The 23,693-nt window shown below is 39.0% G+C and overlaps 1 protein-coding gene across 13 annotated transcripts in view; it reads right to left on the bottom strand.

Annotated features, from left to right (window-relative positions):
- The window catches only part of mark2a (MAP/microtubule affinity-regulating kinase 2a), a 40,533-nt gene that overhangs the window by 14,754 nt on the left and 2,086 nt on the right, over nt 1-23,693 (bottom strand). For 7 of the 13 annotated variants that reach the window (XM_073871216.1, XM_073871218.1, XM_073871223.1 and 4 more), the window contains exons 2-12: nt 7,433-7,588; nt 6,625-6,678; nt 5,826-5,874; nt 5,123-5,188; nt 4,627-4,697; nt 2,394-2,450; nt 1,223-1,459; nt 1,029-1,148; nt 706-844; nt 214-326; nt 17-137 (exon numbers count right to left, since the gene is read on the bottom strand). In XM_073871216.1, the coding sequence (XP_073727317.1) occupies nt 17-137; nt 214-326; nt 706-844; nt 1,029-1,148; nt 1,223-1,459; nt 2,394-2,450; nt 4,627-4,697; nt 5,123-5,188; nt 5,826-5,874; nt 6,625-6,678; nt 7,433-7,588 (1,183 nt within the window). The remainder of the gene's footprint in view (nt 1-16; nt 138-213; nt 327-705; nt 845-1,028; nt 1,149-1,222; nt 1,460-2,393; nt 2,451-4,626; nt 4,698-5,122; nt 5,189-5,825; nt 5,875-6,624; nt 6,679-7,432; nt 7,589-23,693) is intronic. The other 6 variants (XM_073871222.1, XM_073871228.1, XM_073871227.1 and 3 more) reach the window with 3 other exon arrangements.

The raw sequence follows: 23,693 nt of genomic DNA, 5'->3' as shown, positions 1-23,693 counted from the left end.
AAGAATGATGGTTTACTTTGGTCTGTGGATCTGCGGGACTTCTGACTGGAGGTACTGCGTTGTCCCTTGTGACAAGGTGATTGGGCATTGTTTGTGAGGTCGGTGCCTAGGCGGGGCTTTATTGACAATTCATCCAACTAAAAGAAAAGAAAGCATTTATAGACTTCAAGCTTTAACGCACCGTGAAGCACGTGATCATAAGATGTAGCATACCTCTGAGTTCCTATAGTCCAATAATAAGTAAGTCGCCATGACATCATTGTACTTTTGGTTGATAAGGGAGTCTTGTATCTCATCTAGAGAATATCCCATCCGCAGCATGATGTCTGAGGAATAAACAGAAGAAGAAACCTCTTACCAGATGTCTGTGCAAAACATGCCACCACTTTTTCATCCGTTATATTGTCCACCAAGTGACATTGCTTAGAAAGCAATTTTGTAACATTGTCAAAGAACTGTAATAATAATAAACAGAAACAATGTTCATGCAAACCATGCATAGACAAGCAAAAAACTAAATCTAAAAGAAGAAAACATTATCAATCTTCATTTCAACTCACAAAGACGCCCTGATGAGCTGCTGAAAGGAATTCAGTTCCAGTACCATTACCCAGATTTATCACCCAATCACAACCTATCCCCGTCTCAAACCCCACCCATGACCACCACCATCATCACCACAGCCCCGGCCCACGTCTGCCCCACCTCTCTTCCAACCCCCTGCACTGTTGGGGTGCTGACCTGTCCTCTTAGGGTCCTTGTAGTCAGGCTGGGGTTCAATATAGGGCTTCAACTCTTCATCCTCATGGCCCACATTCATCCATCGGTCCTTCATGATCTGCTGCTGGGTGGAAGCAGAAAAACAGAAGTTTTAGGATACAAGATGCACAAGGTACACATAGTTTATATGAGATGAAGACTGATGGTCTATATGTTTGTGGCTGGGAGCAAGATGATTAAAATGCCCAGTAAACTTAAACAAACAGAACCTACAGAAAACATTTGTACACAACTATGTGTACACAAACCTCAAGACTTCCTCTTTTTGTTGGGTTGAGTATAAGGAATTTCTTCAGTAAGTTCTCACAGTCCGTCGACATGTAGAAGGGAATCCTATACTTCCCCCTCAAAACCCGTTCTCGCAGCTCCTGAACACACAAACACAACCAATTAGCATTTAATTAGTAATTGATGAAACCTTCCCAAGTTTTCCTCAGCCCACCTTTAGGTTCTGTCCATCAAATGGCAAAGAACCGCTGACCAGTGTGTACAGTATGACCCCCAGGCTCCAGACGTCCACCTCCGGGCCGTCATATTTCTTCCCCTGAAAGAGCTCGGGGGCAGCGTAGGGAGGGCTGCCACAAAACGTATCCAGCTTGTTGCCCAGTATGAACTCGTTACTGAAGCCGAAATCTGCTATTTTTATGTTCATGTCCGCATCCAGGAGCAGGTTCTCCGCCTATAAGCAAGGGAGCCTTTTTAGCAATGTTAAGAATAAAAATATTAAGACTGTTTCAGTGGTAACTGCACAAATAAACTGCTTTTGTGGCCCAAACTTTCAGTAGATTTCTGTGCAAAGTATTAATAACAACATAGTCTCTCTAAGGTGGATTACTTCTAATAACAAGCAAAAATAAACCTTAGTTTAAATAATGGCTAAAGTTAGAAGCATAATGCCGCTACAATTTTTGTAACCGCACATACTTTGTATGCGTAATTTGCACATGCACAAACAGGAGAATGTAGTATGTAGCACAGAGGCAATGCATTGCATTTTATCGCAATGCACATGCTTCAAATGTCTAAGTCAAATAAACTATGCGCTTTAACGAGCAAGTTATACGAGCAAGTTTGGTGGTACAAAATAAAACGTAGCGCTTTTCTAAGCGGATTTAAAAGAGGAACTATATTTTATGGCGTAATAGCACTTTTGGGAGTACTTGGACTCGGCGCAGTAACACCCTCCCTCTCCAATTTTGAGAGTGAGAAGGGGAGCGGACTTTTCAGGCGAGTCGAAGTACTCCCAAAAGTGCTATTACGCCATAAAATATAGTTCCTCTTTTAAATCTGCTTAGAAAAGCGCTACGTTTTATTTTGTACCACCAAACTTGCTCGTATAACTACTCGTCTTAAATAGGAAAAACGTTGATGTGTTTGGTCACTTCTAACTTTATCTCTGATTGGAACCATTGAATGAATGGGGCTAAGCTAAATGCTATCAAAGTGTCTGCACGCACACAGATGATAGAGGGATGTATCAACAATTCTTAGTTAAGGTAATAACATAGTTTAATATTGAAAATGAGTAGACTATTCCTTTAACCTTGGGCCAGGTGCATAACATGTGGGTACAATGAAACTCTCTAAAAAAACTAAAAATTCATCTTGTGTACCTTGAGGTCTCTGTGGACAATGCACTTTTGGTGACAGTACTGTACTGCTGACACAATCTGCAAACACACAAAACAAAGGCAATATTGAATTTTTTTTAAATAAGTCAGTTAATGAGCCACTTTGAGCAATCTCTGGTGTAAACTGGGTTTACACCCAGTATTAAGATGCGTTTTGGTCGATCGGATCACAAGTGGACGACGGTAAATACAGGTGTAAACAGGGTGTACAATGTTTTGAGGTCCTCCACTTTCGACCACATTCAGAGGTAGACAAAAACGCATTTGACCGGATTACTTTTGTGGTGTAGAAGTTCAAGTGGTCGAATGTGTTCAAACAGCCACAATAGACTAGATCAGTCTACAGAACTAATGTAATGTACCGAGCACAGTTTTTTTTAACATCGGACATGACTTCTAGCGCGAACCAAGTGTTCAACGCGATCTTTAGGCTTTTATTGATAAAACTAAAGCCGCTGCTCTTCGCCCGTTTCATTTTTGTTTTCATTTTTGTCGCGAAAATGTGAAAGTTGTGCAAGCGCATTTCATTGATTGCGCTGAAATATCAGAGAAGCCCTTACATATACATGTACAAAACTCTGTGCAACAATACAAGCAGACTATGACATAATATTAGTTTGCGTCAAACACGTAATTCCTCCCACTCGCGTTTGAACGAACACCCACAGACCACCACCTCAAAATAATCAGGACAGAAGCAGTCAAAAAAAAGAGATGGATTTAAATACAAGGTGTAAGCACGAATGTGTCTCTCTTGTCCACTTGTGATCCGATCGACCAAAACGCATCTTAATACCAGGCATAAACGGCCCCTTACTTTGAGTTCACACCAGATGCAGAAAAGGCGGCAAAAACACGTTATTCGCGTATAGTTGAACACTTAAACATTTTGAGTATTTGCTTCATTCGCGCGTGAAATTCTAGTTATTCGAGACATTCACGCGTAAATTTGTGTCATGGGAGGGGCTTATATAGGTTAAATTGAGTAAACATACCAGATCGTTCGACCTCCTTACTCACTTTCTTCCAAACAAGATCCTTTTAAATCTTGTAAAAGTACGAAGATGTCTCGTATAGCGGTCATGATTGTCCTCCATTGTTGCTTTATTTTTCTGCCTCTGCTCGCTTCTTGTAATCACGAAATTGCTAGATCAAGCTTCCGATTGGTTAATGTGGTGCGAAAATTCATTAAAGTTCAGATTATCAACTTGCTCAATTTGCATGTTCCGCCATTACAGTGCCACAGCATGTCGATTCGCGTCTTTGCATTGACTTAACATGTAAATTACTCGCGCTTGCCACCTTTTCCGCGTCTGGTGTGAACGCACCATTAGACACTAGTAGGGATGCTCTGATCAATGCCAATCTCCACTAATAATACGTGGCCGATCACTATTCTGAATCGGACAGCCGATCTTATTACAGCTATTTCATATACTACGGCTTTTGATCAGTAAGTCCTTATCGATCTAAAATCACTGTTAGTTTGAGTCGTTTATAAAATGCATTTGAAAAAGCAACACTCGTTAAACATAATTATTAAACATATTCTTTATTATCATGAAAATACCTGAAAAGGTTTGAAGAACAGCAATATAAATATGTCCTTCAGCCATTTCGTGGAGCTGCGTGTCATCACAGCTGCGCGTGTGTATTGTTCTTCGTCTACAGCGCATTTTGAGTTTCTGCACGAGAGCGCCCCCTGGCTTTTGGATGTAGCGGCATTTCACCGTAATTCATTGAGAAACATAGCAAGCATTATCGGCCGATCGATCGGAGCATCCCTAGACACTAGGTATAAGAATCTTTTTTAGGGGATCCAATCACAAGTCACAGCATTAAATTTAAATAAGGCGGTGTCTCATAACTTTAATCTCATTGGTTCTTCCGAGTCTTGTGATGAAATGCAAACATATGATATTTTGATGTGTTCAGCTGATAAAATACTGACTAAAGGGGGACTTTCATTTGATAGAATTCCAATACACCTCTATGTAGTCATGACTATTGTGATTGGATCCCTAGAGACAATGGTTAATATCATGTGTAAATAGGGCCTTAAAGTCACAGAAACAAAATGAATCTGTAACCGAGAAACTCAAACACCACCGATGTGTTTACAGCCTCTATAGCGCTTTGTATTTATTCAACAGCGATATCAGATGTCAGCCTAAATTGTGCAGAAGTGAATAAAACCGAATGCTCAGCATCTCACCTGTCTGAATTTGGCTCGGGCCTCTTTCTCTTTCATTCTGCCGTGGGCTACGAGGTAATCGAACACCTCACCTACAGAGCAATGAGAGAAACAGCAGTCACGAAAGAGACAGGATGCTTGCGTAAGGCAAGTTTGAAAGGTATGAAAAGACTAAAACCATATGAAATCAAGCAACCTAAAATTATTATTGGTCAAACTTGTCAAAACCTTGCTTTTTTAACTTCCTCATTTAAATGAATAGATGTGCAGAGCTCAGCGACGCAGAATAAGCTGTATTTTGTAGGCACTTAAATACACACAGTGGTAAGGTGAGCTGAGGACTGCAAGATGTTTTATTTAATTGGCACAGAGAGAACTACAGTCATGTCCTATCTGCAGTACAATCTAGAGGTGTCTACAGAAGAGCTGAACATTCACAAAACACAAGAGTTAAGAGAAAATGAGGTGTAATATGGTAGACAAAATGAGTTTTAAATGGGTTTAAGAGAGATCTAACCTCCGCTGGCATATTCCATTACCAGGTAGAGGGTCTTCTCCGTCTCAATCACTTCAAATAACTTCACTGCAAGAGGAAAAAAAGAGGAATATAAGAAAGGCTAAATTCACACATTAGCAGTATTTTTTTACTCCATAAGCAGAGCAGCCATTTTAAATTTAACATGCTGGACTAGGGACTCAATATTATGTAAGGAATAATTGACAACAAAATAATGCATTATTTTTAAATAATTCAAAGGCCCAGAGTTTGAGACCACATGGATTGCTCTGTAAAAAAAATTGACAGGTTAGATGTGCGTTTATCGAAAAATAATGCATATCCGTGGAACATTTCTCAGCCAATCAGAATAAAGCATTCAATAGGCCCATGGTATAAACATAAATAAAACAATTTTAAGCCATTTCGGAGACACTAACAATAACAACAATTAATAACACTTATCCACATATTGAATATTGTACAGGCAAAAAATGGTGTGCCTAGTCCTATGATGAATAAGGACTGAGAGTAAATTTGATTTGAGTTATTTACAAGAGGTTTTACTATTAAATCCAGTTGCACAGATGAACACTGACATTTGGACAAGGATTAATAAACCCAAATAGGGAGAAAAACCCTGCAGGCGCAGCCAAAACCAGAAGAGTCTTTGGAGATTGGAGCTAAAAGACTTATGGGTGATTTGTCTGTCAGTTAATCTCACCAATATTCGGGTGATTCAAGAGCTTCATGATCCTCACTTCCCGAAATAGCTAAAAACCAAAGACAGGAGATATCAATGTGGAGCAAACATGATGCTTTTGTCATTTATATCAGTCAAAAGAACTAGCATTTCAGTATTAGGTTAATATTAAAACAAGAATATATGAAGAACATATGATGAGTTCAGATGCAAAACCCAGACATGTTTCCTGATTTTCAAAGTCTCCATGAAATCAAAATTAAACTTTCTTTTAGTATAAATACATTAGGATTAAGGATATTAACTGGTATGGTCCAAAACACTAACAATATTACGTGCAAAGGGCATTCGGTTAGTATCATTCTCATAGTTTTGACGAAGGTGGCTTTTAGCGGCTTTTGCATCTAAACTCTTCATATGTCATCATTCTGTATATAATGTAAGTTTAAATGTATTCTCCAAAATTCGATAATAAAACTCCTTTTTATAATATCATCAACATTCTCAATTGTATAGTTTTAAAATGTCACTTGTATAGAGATCATCGACATTTTGACATTGCGGCAACCTTACATCTCAATGTGTAAATGTACGCACACGTCTCCAAGAAGACACGAGGTGGTTTAAAACCACAACCCAACCCTATATTTCAGGAAGCATTTGAGACTAATTTCCTATAATTAACTGCCTGCCGTGGACCCTGCAGACTAAAGGGTTTGCCTCCTGAAAGCTATGAGGGAACAGGAAGAGACCCAACAGAGTTTTTTTTACAAAAACTACCAGTAAACCTCTAAAATTGTGTGGGAAGGATCAGACTCACCTTTTGAAGACTGGAGGAGTTGAGCTGAGTCTTGTCTATGATTTTCACCGCCACCTGACCAAGAAAGTAAAAAGTCTGATGAAGACTTGGGAAAAGGCCTGAGGCTGCAGGCGAAGATCAGCCTCGGCCTGCCTTCCTACAGATCACAATCTCCCGTCATCAGGAAGCAATTCACCACGCCGCATTGAGATTACAGTACGACGCTACTGCAGCGGGTGCACAGTCTTTACTAAGTCTTGACTCCCTTTGTCGATCTAAAGCTACTTTCTACAGCCAGGAGTCACATTGAACGGTATCGGTGCGTCAGACATCATGCAGTCACGGGGAATTAAAACAAGCTCATTTGAACCTTTAATACATGCTAAATAAACAATCAAAGACATCCCAAGTAAAGCTAATAAGCAATGTATTAACGTCAGCCAATGAAAACTACACAGCAAAGTCACATGAAATGCATGTCTGTGTCCCAATTCATATACTATCTGTACTAAAATATTATATATGGAATTTGGATGCAAAATAAAATTAGCTTGAAAATATAAAACTAAATCTATGGCTGACAAAAGTGGATGATAAAGATTTACTTCTCATTAATCTGCGAAAGTTTCAATTGTTATATCATATTTGGAAATTATAATGAATTATGACGTGCATTATATTGCAATGCATATTTATTCTTACACAATCACATATTTGTGGAATTAAAAAGCAATTTCCAGTGTGTTGCAAAAGTGTGAACCGAATGCATTTCTAAGTGGGATCAGGTGGACAGTTAGATCTCCGAGGGATGTTTAAAGAAAATCCTCACCTCTTTTCCAGTGAGGACATGCTTGGCAAGTTTGACCTTAGCGAAGTTTCCCTTGCCGATAGTTTTCAGAAGCCTATAGCAGCCTATGTGGGGCTGTTCATCTGTTGCGGAGTGAAGCATGTTGGAGCGTACGCTGGACTTCGATTCGGAGTGAGACTACAAAGAAAGGAAACAAAACAAGGATCAGGCAAATGTTTATTCATTTGAATGTTACAGACCAACATTTTGCACAAAGTTGAACCTAAATTCACATTATGGGAGCAGAGCACTGGTTTAATCATGTTCTTATCAAAGCTTGTGATTCTGATTGGATAGGACTGTCGCCAGTCACCAAATGATTCTCATTCATAAAATCAGTTAATATAATATAATAAAAAATGAGTTAAATAAAAGCTCATTTAAAATCAACATCAATTTGTCAGTGTTGTTTGTTTGAAAACCTCCTACAATCTGAGGACTCTCAATCTCCTGATCTGTGGTACACTGTGATCTTTCTGTGTTGAAAGGGTAACAGTGCATGAATGAAGACATGTCTCTCTCTCTGTGAGCTCACATTAGAGTCAATGTCTGAGGACAGGCTGTCAGCCCATGAGGTGAGCACATCTATTTCAACAGACTCTCTATTGTTTGGATCATCACACTGTTTAACTAATGTTAATGGTCCCATATTCACATTTGTGGTCACAAAACCAGTCATACAGAATAAATAAGTTTTCCATTAATGTTCGGTTTGTTGGGATAGGACAATATTTGTCCGAGATAAATCTGAGAAATATTAAGAAAATGACCTTTAAAGTTGTCCAAATGAATTCCGTAGCAACACACATTAATGATAAATACATTTATGTTTTCATATATTTATGGTAGGAAATTTACTAAATATCTTAATATCCTCATGATGTTTGGCATAAGAAAATTCAACAACTCTGACCCATATGTATTGTTGGCTATTGCTACAAATATACCCATGTGGCTTATGACTGGTTTTGTGATCCAGGGTCACATTTGTACAAGTGACAGTGTGTCCACCCCTGCAGTCTGATATGCCTGTACGTTAGTGTGTTAAAACTGCCCCTTGCCTACCCCTGGGGATAATCTACAGAAACTAGGGTTGTGCAATTAATCGTTTTCGATTCAAACAATTACAGAAACAAGATAATCGAGGTAAAACAATTATTGTGCAATTAAAATATAAATTGCCTGCCGCTGGACCATTGTGTTTCTAAGGCACTTCGAAGGCACCACTGCTTTGACACATGTAGCATATTGCACCATTTACTTAATCTTTTCTTAAATAAATGCATGTTTTTAAAGTCACAGAGTAATTGTGGTAAATAACTGTGATTATGATTTTGCCCATAATCGAGCAACCCTAACAGAAACTCAGTAATTGCAAAAATTGTCAGTGGTTTAGTTTTGAGACATATTTCTTATAACACCTTTTCAGAGCAAGATGATAAGGACTGTCACAATTAATCGTGCAAATGTGCGTTTTCTCAATTAATGAATTTGAATGAATTACGGTGAAATCCCGGCACATCCCAAAGCCAGGGAGCGCTCTCGTGCAAGAACCCCCCTTGTGCCACAGAAGTAGCAGCATTACAAACGCTATTCTAGGAAATGTCTATAGCAGGGTTGCCCAACCCTGTTCCTGGAGGGCTACCGTCCCGTAGATTTTAGCTCCAACCCCAACTAAACACAGCTGAAGCAGCTAATCAAGGTGTTCAGGGTTGCTTGATAATTACAACCCCAAAACAGAAAAAGTTGGGACACAGTAGAAATTGTGAGTAAAAAAGGAATGGAATAATTTACAAATCTCATAAACTTATCTATATTCTACTGTGAATAAAATATAACAAATCAAATGTTGAAAGTGATACATTTTGAAATGTCATGCCAAATATGGCTCATTTTGGATTTCATGAGAGCTACACATTCCAAAAAAAGTTGGGACAGGTAGCAATAAGAGGCCAGAAAAGTTAAATGTACATATAAGGAACAGCTGGAGGAGGACCAATGTTTAGGAATAGGAATGTTGTCCCATTCTTGTCTAAAACAGACTTCTAGTTGCTCAACTGTCTTAGGTCTTCTTTGCCGCATCTTCCTCTTTATGATGCACCAAATCTTTTCTATGGGTGAAAGATCTGGACTGCAGGCTGGCCATTTCAGTACTCAGATACTTCTTCTACGCAGTCTTGATGTTGTAATTGATGCAGTATGTGGTCTGGCATTGTCATGTTGGAAAATGCAAGGTCTTCCCTGAAAGAGACGACGTCTGAATGGGATCATATGTATCTAGAACTTGGATAAACCTTTCAGCATTAATGGTGCCTTTCCAGATGTGTAAGCTGCCCATCCCACACACACTCATGCAACCCCATACCATCAGAGATGCAGGTTTCTGAAAAGATCGCTAATAACAACTTGGGTTTTCCTTGTCCTCTTTAGTCCTGATGAAATGGCATCCCAGTTTTTCAAAAAGAACTTCAAATTTTGATTCGTTGGACCACAGAACAGTTTTCCACTTTGCCACAGTCCATTTTAAATGAACCTTGCCCAGGGAAAACGCCTGCGCTTCTGGATCATGTTTAGATATGGCTTCTTTTTTGACCTATAGAGTTTAAGCTGGCAACAGCGAATGACACGGTGGATTGTGTTCACTGACAATGTTTTCTGGAAGTAATCCTGAGCCCATTTTATGATTTCAATTACAGTAGCATTCCTGTATGTGATGCTGTGCTGTCTTAGGGCCCGAAGATCACGGGCATCCGGTATTGTTTTCCGGTCTTGACCCTTACGCACAGAGATTGTTCCAGATTCTCCGAATCTTTGAATGATATAATGCACTGTAGATGATGATAACTTCAATCTCATTGCAATTTTTCTCTGAGAAACTCAGAAAACTATTTTTCTCCGAAGTATTGGGGGAATTGGTGATTCTCTGCCCATCTTGACCTCTGAGAGACACTGCCACTCTGAGAGGCTCTTTTTATACCCAATCATGTTGCCAATTGACCTAATAAGTTGCAAATTGGTCTTTCAACTGTTCCTTATATGTACATCCACATTTCCCGGCCTCCCATTGCTACCTGTCCCAACCCCCCCCGGAACGCGTAGCTCCCATGAAATCCAAAATGAGCCAATATTTGGCATGACACCTCAAAATATCTTACTTGCAACATTTGATATGTTATCTATATTCTACTGTGAATAAAATATAAGTTTATGAGATTTGCAAATCACTCCATTTCTTTTTTACTCACAATTTCTACAGTGTCCCAACTTTTTCTGTTTTGGGGTTGTACATACAGGTGTGTTGGAGCTGGGTTGGAACTGAAGTCTGCAGGATGGTAGCCCTCCAGGAGCAGGGTTGGGCACCGCTGGTCTATAGGAATATTTATATCAGAGCTCCAGACTGCCACCAAATGGTGGCATTTTGGCACCAAAATTTGAGAGTGTGCCACTGAATTTTACATCCAGTCGCACATGTGCGACCAGTAAATTTGACCTTTTTTGTTGATAAAACACTGAATTTAAAACGGCTCAATGTACTTTCTGCATCTATCATCAAAGTATTTATTAGTAATAGAGTGGAAATTAGTAGAAATGTGAATATTTGGTTAACATGTTGATTTACGATATGTGCCCCTAAATTTTCTGGTTGCGCCCCCAAAAATTTTCAGTTGGGGGCCACTGTGCTCCTAGTGAAAAAAGTGGAACGGTTGGAACGGTCGAAGGGCGTCTGATGCGAGGCAGGGCCCCGGGCGAGTGTCGGTCGTGGAACGGCCAAAAGCTCATAAAGAGCTCTCATACCCGAAAGATGGGAAACCCATATCCGCATGCCGCCTCGGCGGAAAGATCCGTCCTGGATCCAGGCTACGGCCTTAAAGAGAGGAAAACATCCCTTGGTGACAGGATCTCGGCTACGGCCTAAAAACAAAAGCTTTCTTGGGTGATGGGAACTCGGCTACGGCCGCAAAACGTGAGCGAAAAGATCCGCCCTGGATCAAGGCTACGGACTAAAAACTGTGTCAAGAAAGATCTGCCCTGGATCAATTCTACGGCTTAAAAACTGCTGTATATCAAATTCAACTAATTCTTAACGACAAAGACAGTGTGACGTGGGAGCCAGGAAGTATAAATCACTATCTGAAATATTGCCAAAAACGGCATAACAGGGACACAGGAAGTATGGCAAGGGAGAAACAGCGTCTCGTTCCCTTCTCAGGGAACAACAGTTACATACTAGGGTTGTGACAAATAATCGGGCAAATGCGCGTTTTCTCAATGAATGAATTTGAATGAATTACGGTGAAATGCAGCCACATCACAAAGCGAGGGGGCGCTCTCACTTAGAATCACAATTTGTGCCACAGAAGAAGTAGCATACCAAACACTATTCCAGGAAATGTCTAAAGGAATATTTATATCGCTGTTCTTCAGATTGTTTCAGGTATTTTCATGATAATAAAGAATATTTTAAATGATTGTGTTTGACGAGCTGTGCATGAAACACTGAATCGGAACCTTACGATTCACCAATCGATTTTAGACAGGTCTTTTTAATGGGAGCGCGATGCATCGATGCACATCCCTATTACATACGTAACACGAGATGTTTTCATGTGTCAAACACAACTATGCAAAAAAGCATTTTGGTATGAATCAACATCCGCATACTGAAGCATTTAAAGCGAACAGTAAGGCTAGAAATTTGATGATATCATCCTACACTACACATGGAATAATATGGATTTTTTTCCATAAAACTTCTTGCATAAAATGGATTAAAGCACTTTCAGTGACCTGTATCTATGTATGTATATTTTCAAAAACTTCCCAGGGTCTTGAATTATTTCCCCAGATTCACAAACTTTCAAGGATTTCAAGGACCCGTGGGAACCCTGTAAACAGCATGTAACAGTGGAGGCAGCCAGCAAAGAATAAAATCTTTACATAGATGAATCTCATAAAAACTATAACGTAGTGTCAAGTCTGCATTAACTACAATGAGAATTAAATTTTGCATTATAATAAGGAGAATATGGGAGGTGCTTAGTTTTCACCAAAAAGTCATAATATATTTTTACATAGCACTTGTTTATTCTTTGTTCTGAAATATGTCCTGGATGTTCCTTTGTGGTATTTGCCTACTCTGTCATCTCTACTTTTTAAACACATGCATGCTCTCTACACAGACCTCCCTGACGTGGTTGTACGAGAGGGAAATTGTAATGATACTGCAGGGAGCGCACGTCACTCTGTGCTGACGTATAAGCAGGGTCTGCGGCAATAGTAAAGGGGAACACACACAAATGCATGCAGCTCTGACCTTCAATACGGCTGCGCAGCTACTCTGACAAACCTGAAACCTTCACACCTCTAATAAATATCTTAGACACAGCAAGGAAAAGCCACAGAAAAGCTTCTGCACACCATGATGAACAGCTATGAGTGGAAAGGCTAGACCCAAGTCAAGACAGGAGGAAAGCAGCCTCTTTTTAAGAAAATTAAAACAGAAGTGGACAAACAGCACATTTCAGGCATTTTTAAAGATGTGTGGTACTGCATTCGAAGGTCATTTATTTAACCTTACAGTGTGATACACTAAGGAAGTATACAGCTATTTTAACTGGATTGACTAGTTAGTGACTAGTTAATAGTTAATTAATTTAAAATCAGTCATGTGATGCAAAATTAGTCCCGTTGAAAACTTAGAATCTGGACTTTCAAACAGTGAGATGAGACTGGTTAGGTCTTAAATTAACATTAACAAATAAATTAGCATACATAAATTTACCAAAAAAGCTGTAATTCCATGTCCTTATAATTACTTTTCAGAAATGCATCACTAATAATCATAACATAGCCAAATCCTGCACCTCTAGTTTTTAGTCTTTGCATACATTATAATATGTCCTGTAAAGTGTTAAACATCCTCAAACGGTCATAAAAGGTGAAGACAAATATTCCATAGTTTCAAAGCAAAAACCCACGCTGATAAATAACCCAGAAGAGGATTTTACAGGAGGCATCTGCCTAAAAAAAGATCTACATGCGGATCTCTCAGGGGTCCAAACTGAGAAAAGCAGCTTCCTCAAACACTGCAGCACAACAGGAAGTTGAGCTAATGCCCGGAAGTACAGTGATAGAGGATAGTGTAAGAGAGAGAGAGAAGAAAAATCATGAAATGATTTGGGGTTCAGGCCATACACAGGAAGCGACGTGTCTAGGATTGTCAGGAGGAGTGGCTGCCGGAGCGAGAGGAGGCCTTCAAGAAGCTCTTGGGAAACAAGCGTTGACATGCCCGAACAGCTGGGAACCAAGACAATGGGGCGGACGAACTGCAGACTGAGCTGTTCTGAATGTTTCACTAGTTTAAATGATCCACCGGCACAATGACTCAAACTTATAAGGGGGTTAGATGAATGATGTCATTACAAGGGAAATGATGTAGAAAAGCAGGAACTTAAGAACTTAAATAGTTTGCCATATTTATCTAAATAATTTAAACTAAGTGAAAGGCGTTGGAAATTTTTATAATAAAAATGTTGAATGAACTACATTGGCATCACTGAAAAGTATTTAGGTCAGCAACAAATGCTGTCTCTATAGGTTAGGCTGACAAATAATGATGCAATATGGGAAAAAACTTTAAGGCCTTTGGTTTACAAAGAATAATTTTAGACAGGCCTTCCAGATATTAGGGTTCCTTTTTTCACTGCTTTTATAAATAGTTTTTATGAAGACATTGTACTTGGACTAAAATTAGGCTATAAAGTTACTTTTAAGTTATTTTAATCTCTTAACAAAATTCCTGCTTAGAATTTTTTTGAGAACTTGTATGACTCACTGTAAGTTATAACTACAAATATACAGATAATTTACTCACCACCATGTCATCCAAAATGTTGATGTCTTTCTGTGTTCAGTCGAGAAGAAATTATGTTTTTTGAGGAAAACATTCCAGGATTTTTCTCATTTTAATGGACTTTAATGGACCCCAACACGTAACAGTTTTAATGAAGCGTTTCAAAGGACTCTAAACGATCCCAAACAAGGCATAAGGGTCTTATCTAGCGATACGATTGTAATTTTTGACAAGAAAAATAAAAAATATGCACTTTTAATTAAACCACAACTTCTCGTCTATCTCCGGTCCTGTCATGCGCCAGCGCGACCTCAGTAATTGCGTAATGGCGTGGAAAGGTCATGTTTTACATATATGAAACGCAAATTTACGGACCATTATAAACAATAAACTGACACAAAGACATTAATTAGCATCATTCGACATACAACAATGTCAGAACAGTCCTCTTTCATCCGTGACCTCTTGACGTGATGTATTGCGTGAGGTCGCGCTGGCACGTCACAGGACCAAGACAGACGAGAAGTTGTGGTTTAAAAGTGCATATTTTTAATTGTTTTTATCAAAACTGACAATCGTTTCGCTAGATAAGACCCTTATGCCTTGTTTAGGATCGTTTAGAGTCCTTTGAAAATCCGTTGAAACTGTTGAAACTGTTATGTGTTGGGGTCCATTAAAATGAGAAAAAATCCTGGAATGTTTTCCTCAAAAAACAATTTCTTCTTGACCGAACAAAGAAAAACATCAACATTTTGGATGACATGGTGGTGAGTAAATTATCTGGATTTTTTTTTTTTAAGAAAATTGACTAATCCTTTAATGCTTTCTAAATTTAGGCAAACTTTATTTTTTACAATCTTAAACTATTTTTCAATAGTTTAAAATCTATGATGTGATTTATAGATATACAGCTTTTCAGAAACAACGGTGTATCCATAAAATGCGATCTATGTTCATGGTCCTCAAAATACTTTCCTTTAAAGTCCCCTTTTCTTTTTTTGGATCTCCAAGACAGCAACTGTAAAATTTGATGTGTTATAACAAGATAACAGCAACTTGTTTCTGTGGTGATTTCACAACATCAGCCCAAATCAGATCGGTGCAGTTTAGAGCCACACCCGCAGAATAAACATCAATAAATACTCACTACTTCTGGCACAGAATGGGCCACACCAGGTGAAATCTTGCTCTTTCATACACAAATCAAAACCAATAATCTAGTCAAAATCTTATCAATTAAACTCAGCCAAAATAAAAAGGACATTATTTGGAAAAGGGGAGGACACAAACACAACACTTCTTTCATGAGCTACATTAAATAGCTCTACCTGTCTCCTAGAAAAACCTGTTTTGCCCAGCACCTTTATTTCCTTCAACCAAGCACCAGTGGGAAAACCAACCAGACAGTCAAGCTCCCAGAACACAATCTTTTATTGAGACCATTCAGATACTGTTGTAATAATGACAAGTCTCACGTCCAAACGAATTATGACATTTGTGAAACCGGTTATAGTGAGTTCTCTGATTCTACTGTGAACAAGACTAGTTTCATTGTTTGACAGTGATGTTTATGGCCGGTTATAGAGGGCTGGTAACACAGACGTCAATGGTGACAAACATTCAGGAGCGGTATGTTTTATTGGGACATCTAAGATGTACAATATAACTGAAAGCCACTGCCTGGGAGAAAAATCACACGTTAGCGTTCATAAAATTCCCCTTTAAAGCATAACTCATGTTGCTATAAAGACTTCAATGTAACTTTTAAATATTTAACAAATACTTGGTGGTAGAGCACTGCCTTAGAAGTGCTAAACAGGGCTCCAGACTAACTTTTTTCACTAGAAGCACAGTGGCCCCAACTGAAAATTTTAGGGGCGCAACCAGAAAATTTAGGGGCACCCACCGTAAATCAACATGCGAACCAAATATTCACATTTCTACTTATTTCCACTGTATTACTAATAAATACTTTAAATGGATGTGACATTCAGTGGCACACTCTCAAATTTTGGTGGCAAAATGCCATCATTTGGTGGCAGTCTGGAGCCCTGCTTAAGGTTATGGGTTCAAACCCAAGGAACACATATACTGAAAAAAGTATAAGGCACTTTAAGGGGCTGTTTACACTTGGTATTAAGATGTGTTTTCATCGATCGGATCACAAGTGGACGAGAGAGACACATCACGTTAACACCTGGTATTTAAATCCATCTCTTTTGTCTACTTTCGACCGCTTTTGTCCTGAATACTTTGAGGGGGTGGTCTGTGAGACGGTGGGCAAGTCTCTCTGCTGTCATTCAAACGCGAGCGGGAGTAATTATGAGTTTATATGGATAGAAACTAATATTATGTCGGGGTCTGCTGCTTTTTTAGCAAGTAAACATGCTGCTCAGAGTTTTGTACGTGTATATGTTAGAGCTTTCTCTGAATTTTCAGCGCAATTGATGAAATAGGATCGCGCAACTTTCAAGCATTATCAAAACGAAACTACGGAGATCAGCCGCTTTAGTTTTATCAATGAAAGGCTAAAAATAGCGCTGTTCACCGAGTGTTCACGCCAGAAGTCAAAAAAAGACGTAAAACTTGTGTTAAGTACCTCAGATTAGATAAATGGGCGGAGAGAAGGCAGTCACGTGTAGCTGTTCGGACACATTCAACCACATGTGCGTTTACACTACAAAAGCAATACGATCAAAAGGGGTTTTGACTATCTTGGAATGTGGTTGAAAGTGGTCAAAAGTGGACGCGTTCAAAGCGTTTTGAACACTGCTTACACCTGGCATTAACGTCGTCCACTTGTGATCCAATCGACGAAAACACATGTTAATGCCAAGTGTAAACAGCCTCTAAATCGCTTTGGATGAAAATGAAGCAATTGAGAAGCCAAGTTGCACAAGCCTCAAACCTCATAAGTCAATGATATAAACTGAATGCTGTTGACACGTATTATGCGTTCATCAACTACTTTCCCTTCAAATCTGCTAAATCCCAGCCTCAGACCATCCAAAAAAATACAGTTTTTTTTGGCAAAGTCTGATAAAATAATTTTTTGCAAATAAAATTTTAGCATTTTCTGAGCGCTTTTATTCATCTTAAAGAGCCCCAATTATCCGATTCTAGTTTTTTTTAAAGATCAATCAAATAAAATCGTTAACTGTAATAGTGCAATAAGCCTTTACTGCAGTGGCATATAGTGTCTTTAAGATTACATTTTAATCTGTTCATTAAAAACGGCCTCTGGTCTCCTTCCCTGTGTATAGCAGGGTTTTTATGCTAAGCATGCAGGCTTCCCTGAAGAGGGTCTTTGCTTTCAATAGGCTAACCATATTTGCATTTTCTGTATCGGACCCTATCAGATCCACTACGGATGCCAGGCGCCACACACACACATGCATGACCTTGCTTTTTCAACCATCCCGTTACTCATGCCACAGTCGGAGTTATAGTAAATAATGTCATGGCTCTTCTTAGCTTTGTAATGGCACTGAAGAGTATCCGAGCTTTCCGAAGCATCAAAAAGCCGAAAGATCTACCATAAAGTAAACCATCCAACCATACACGGTTAATAAATGTCTACAAAAGTGAAATTATATGTTTGTGAAAAGAAACACATAGCATTTTGTGCTTATTTAGCAATTAATACATAATGTATTGTTAATGTTCTCGAAGAACTACAATCCACCCAGAATGGTTAACCGAACACCAAAAACCATTCATTTTGTGTTATTGTACATTTTCACATCAGGTAATTTGCCTTGACAGGCGGGAAAGATACGACATTAAGCAACACAAAATGCTAAAACTAAGCTAACAGAAAGTGATTTTTAATGCATTTAATTGACAGCGCAGGGTACATCAGCTAAACGACATTCACTGTAGAGAACTTAAAGGTCATGACTCATGTTCTTTCTGATCCCATTTTTAAAACCCTAGTTAGTGTGTACTATTCAGGGTTTCCCGCAGCATATATCAGTTAAGGCGGCCCCCCCTAAGCTTGGAAACCCTACCGCCTTAACAAGATCGTCAAAAAAAAAAAAATATTCGCTGCAAAAGGCTGTCAAGTGCATCTCGGAGAATAGCGCGTACGCACATCAAACCGCGAACGGGGACGCTTTATTTATGTGCATTATTTACATGCTACAGTTGTTACACTCCTTTAAGATAATGTAATTAATAGTGGGAAATAATCAGTTTTTACAAGTTTTGCGCTATCTATTATCGTTCGCCAGACATTCTACAACATCTGCTTTAGTTTGTGTTTATTAACCCTTTAGTTTCATTTATAATCTAGTATGTGTTCATTATTTTGTCACTTATTGGGAGCAGTTTGCTAGCTGGAGCCATTCACTTCCAGTCTTTGTGCTAAGCTAAGCTAGCGGGGGCTGCGTCAGACAGAGTTACAGCATGCACGGAGATGAGAAAGCTGTGTATGGACTTATCTAACTCTGGGGGATACGGTGAATAAGCTAAATTCCCAAAATCTGGGCGTGTTCCTTTAACAGAATTCGCCTTTCAAATCCTACAGCGAACGGACGGTTTGGACTACAGCCCTTTACTTCCTGCATTAATGACGTCAGTGTTTTTTTACTAACTTCCGCCCACAGGAAAATGTCAGCTTTGGCTCAAACGGCTCTGCTAAGCTAAGCTGCTGTCGAATTACAACACACTAAACAAACACAATCAGAACTCGATACGTATTTCTGAAGAAGGGACTTCATAGAACAAGGAAGACATCAGCCGTTTTGAGGACAGTGAAAACAGCGCTATACAGATAAGTAAATTGTGTGAAAAATACAGTGTTTTTTTAACACGTGAAACATGAACACGTTATATTGCTCACTGTTAACACAATCAAAGCTTCAAAAAACCCTTTAGCTAACCTCATAGACCCAGAGGCAGTAAGGTGATAAAAAAAAAATCTACTTCTCTACTAGCACTATAAGAGTTTGTTGTTGCTTTGCTAGAAGACGGATATGCAAGTAGACTCATTCTTAAAGCGAGAAAGATGAGAAGTTACACTGTAATAAAACATTACATCATCACTATACAAATAAACATGACTAATGTATTGGTTTAAGACAACCATCACAGATTTACGTCACGTTATTGTGCCTGGTATTTGTTTTAACACCAGGTAGTTTTCTAATGATGATTGCGATAACATTACATTTGTGCTTGTCAGTATCTGTTGATATCTTTTATCAATCACTGTGCGAGTCTGCATTTACATACTTATTATTAAACAGGAAGTGTTTATGCATATACCCGTGCTATAACGGAAATCACACATAGTGCAACTAGCCAATTATGACAGAATTTTCACTTATTTGTTCCTGTAAAGGGATAGTTCAGCCAAAAATTAAAATTCTGTCATCATCTTATTCTGAATACGTATGGGTTACTTTATTCTGTTAAACACAAAAGAAGATATTTTGACAAATGATGATAAGCATACAGTCAGACATACTATGGAAGTCAATGGGTACCGTCAGATGGGTACCGTCAACCATTTATTTATCAAAGTGTTTTCTTTTCTGTTCAGGTTTAGAAATGACAACATGAGGGTCAGTAAATAACACCATTTTTGCGTGAACTATCCCTTTAAGGAGGCAATAATACAAGAAGTGCTATACCAAGTTACAAACTTTCAACAAAAGAGACTATACCTGTTGGAATAGTGGAAAGTTGTTTTTTTCTAAAAAATGTTGACAATTCAACATATTTATATGACATTTTAGTTTAACATTGTAAGACATGAGACTGATCAAACAGGGTTTGGAAGATTATTTGAACATCAAGCATCAGAAAAGGATTATTATTCATAGTTGCCTCTGATTGAACTAAAATTTCCTTGCATATCAAAGAAAATTTCTACAACATGGCCTATAAAATGAATTATTACATCTATATTATATAACATTTTTCTGCCTAGAGACAATCAGGTAAAATCTGGCACAGCTTACCCCACTCTTCCTTAGAAGTACAAAATAACAGAAAACAAATATGCTGGCCAGGAGACAACTTTGTCACCGTAGGGTTGGGGAGGTGCCATTTGTCAAAAGCAACTATGCATGCTGCACACATCCTTTTGAATTGCTGTTTTTTAATTACAGAAACTTGAAGGAGGACATTCACATCTGCGTGAATGGCTAATATCCGACAAGGACATGAACCACCTCAAGATGTAATGCACACCCGAAAGAGGACACCGGTTACGGGAATGTTGCGGAGCGACCGCTCACAACCACGTTCAATGCCAGCGCTTCATACGCCCCTGTGTGAGGGGCAACTTTCTAAGACTGTGGGGAAAACAGTGGGGTACATAAAAAGGGGAGGGGTAAATAAAGGGGAGGGGTGTGCTGGCTTGTCATTCATCAGTATTTTTATTACACCATGACTATTTCCAGAGTTGGTAGGTAGCAGCCAAGTACACAAATAGACACCAGCTGAACACCACCACCCCCCATCTGTAAAACGCTACTAAACTCTGTAAGGCTACTGTACTGTAAAGAAACTGGCTAATGCCAAGCTCAGGCTAAAGGTGATCTGCTACATTCATGGAAATTGAAACATTTATTATCAAGTTGGAATGGAAGTCTGTTTTGCTGTGGCATGATCAAAAAAAAGTATATAGGAATTTAAATACATCATAAAGGAAAAAAACATGGGCAATACTGTAGAAGGCTGCTTTTTTCAGCTTGCGGGCGTTTCTGGTTAGGTAAGACTTAAAAAATACACACTGTGCATGAAGATCAATCTTTGTAAACACTCAAAATGAAAACACACCCCCAGTGACACTCCTCAAACCATGCCCAGCTCAACTGGAAATGCTAGTCCAGACTGACGCGGCTGAGGATTACAAACCTTCTCCCAGAAACACACAACCACAAATGCTAGTATCGCTTAAGGAATAAATAAATAAAAAAGTCTTGATCTGAACCAAGACAGATTTACATGAAGAACAGGCTGAGATTATTAAAAGTTATTAGGCTACACTACATCAGGCCAAACAGATTAAATCTGATTGCTTAAGCCACATAAAAAGTTATTGAGGGAAAATGTTGACCAACTTTTTTGACAGCAGATCACAAATGCATGGGGTATGGCTTGGCAAAAAAACATTAATAAACATTTCATTTTGGCTTTAAAAATATGTACATACTATACAGTCTTACAGTTCAAAACAAACTCCAAATCTGCCGCATGAGATTTAAACTACCAGCTTCTTACTGTTGGTACAGTACCTGAGAGACGCAGATGATCAGTATTTAATTTTACATTTATCTTTTTATTTGTAACCGAAAGTAAAAAAAAAAAGTTGAATCTTCTGATTTTTTTCCAAAAACAGTTAGGCTCCTGGAGGCATACCATGGGCGGAGCAAGTCATGAGCACGCAACAAACAATACATTGTTGGATAATCTCTGAATAATTTCTGATTAACCATACAGTCATATTTTTTACATATGCACTTAAGGCGGCATCAGAAAAGCAGCGACTAGCAGTAGCAGAGCAACGCGATCTCACTGATTTTAATGGAAGCTTGACAACTTCCAGCGACACGAACAACAGTGACCATTGGCGACTGGATGGGGGGGTTCTGTCACGCATCAAAGTTGTATGCAAATTATGAGCAACTTTTGGGAGCGACTACCAATGAGAACGAGACACTGAGTAAGTTTACATGCACAGAATAAGCGGATAACTATCAAAAATCTGCTTATTACAGAAAACTGTTTTCATGCGTTTACATGCAAATCAATAAGCCGGCTATGCAGACAACTGCGTTTACATGAGACTTGAAAAATTATCAGTTTTCTCGCAGACAGTGACGTCACCACCTATAATACACAATAGTCGTTCAAAAAGCCGACGGCATATCTGTCTTAAGCTGTACTGTTGTATCTCTTCTCGTGTCTGCAGAACCTGTAAATGTAACATGAGCTGCTATTTTAACAGTTTCTATGCCAACTGCTTTAGTCGAGCGGAGACTTTTATGCGTTACTTTCCACTTACTTCCGCGTGTGACTTTTATCTTTCATATGCGGAGACATGCGCACATGGACAAAACCGTGAGAAAGCTGGTTAAGGTGTTTACATGCCACGTGAAATCGGCGTAATGAGCAAAAAACTACCTGTGCCGATCGGTTTTTGGTTATGCCGTTTATGGGGTTTCCCCGATTAAAGAAAAACGATTTACGCGTTTACATGACCCCACGTGTTATCCATCCATTTATTACGCATAATCAGCGTAAGACTGTGCATGTAAACGCACTCAGTGGAGTTCATGTCATCCATCTCTCGTCAGTTACTGGAGTGGACGTAATTCATTTGTTTATGACAAGCAGATTTAGAAACGCCTCATTGAAAGAGACAGGCAACACACAGCGATAAAGTCGCTGGCTGTCTGAACGAGGGGTGGGGGGCATCTAGTCTCGCGTAGCCAGACCTTCAATACTGAAGGTCTGGTGTTTTTTGCTGCTTTTTCTGGACAAAGCCTGCCCACAAGCTGTTTGACCGACATGTCAAACAACCAATCACAGTTTGTTTCGTCTAGCGTCACGTTTCGGACTCCCCACAACAACGAGCCGGCTGCAACAAGTCAGTTATTGAAATAACCAGCCGCAACCGAATAGCATCTAAATAAACAACATTACTCACCATAGGACAACGTTGTGCAGTTCATCAACAGCCACACCAATGAGACACTTTACCACTAATAACGAAACCAGCTTTACTGTTGAAATACGCATAAGAATCGCCTCTAGTTGCACACATCTGTTGCTTCCTCTGAAAAACAAACTGCATCCAATGTGTTACCTTAATACTGGGTTATATGGGAAGCTGAACAAGCTTAAATTTCCCTCACAAACAGAAACCAACTACTTCAGTAGTTTTCATGATCTAAAAAAAAGCAACAAATCTGCTTCCACCAAGTCCTGTACGACTTCTGTAACCCGAATGAAGCACATTGATGGGCGTTTTACGTCAGAAGAGTCTACACAAGGACTTCCACTGTACTTCCATTCGTTGTGACGCAAGAAAAACCATACTCAAGAAAACTTTTCAAAACTTGTACAAACCCTAACTAAGTTTATTTTGCATGTCATATGTCCAACTGTTTTTTTTTACTTTGTCCATGTTTAGGATGAGTTTCCAAATCTTTAACAGTGTAAATAAGTCAGAATGTATGAAATAGCATTAAAAACTATTTCTGTGTCTAGAGACGATAACAAGCAGGTGAAAAGCTGAAGTAAGAGGACAGACAAATTGGTGTGTGTTTAAAATAGTTATTTTGAAAGCTATTACAAAACCTACATCATCACCCACAGCAGGTCTTTTGTAAAAGCAGAACTTTGTAACAAGACAACAATACATCTATACTAGGT

Source organism: Misgurnus anguillicaudatus, chromosome 9 (assembly GCF_027580225.2).
Source record: "Misgurnus anguillicaudatus chromosome 9, ASM2758022v2, whole genome shotgun sequence".
NCBI classification, from domain to species: domain Eukaryota; kingdom Metazoa; phylum Chordata; class Actinopteri; order Cypriniformes; family Cobitidae; genus Misgurnus; species Misgurnus anguillicaudatus.
The sequence above is the reverse complement of the archived record's forward strand: the minus strand, read 5'-3'. Positions and strand labels throughout refer to the sequence as shown.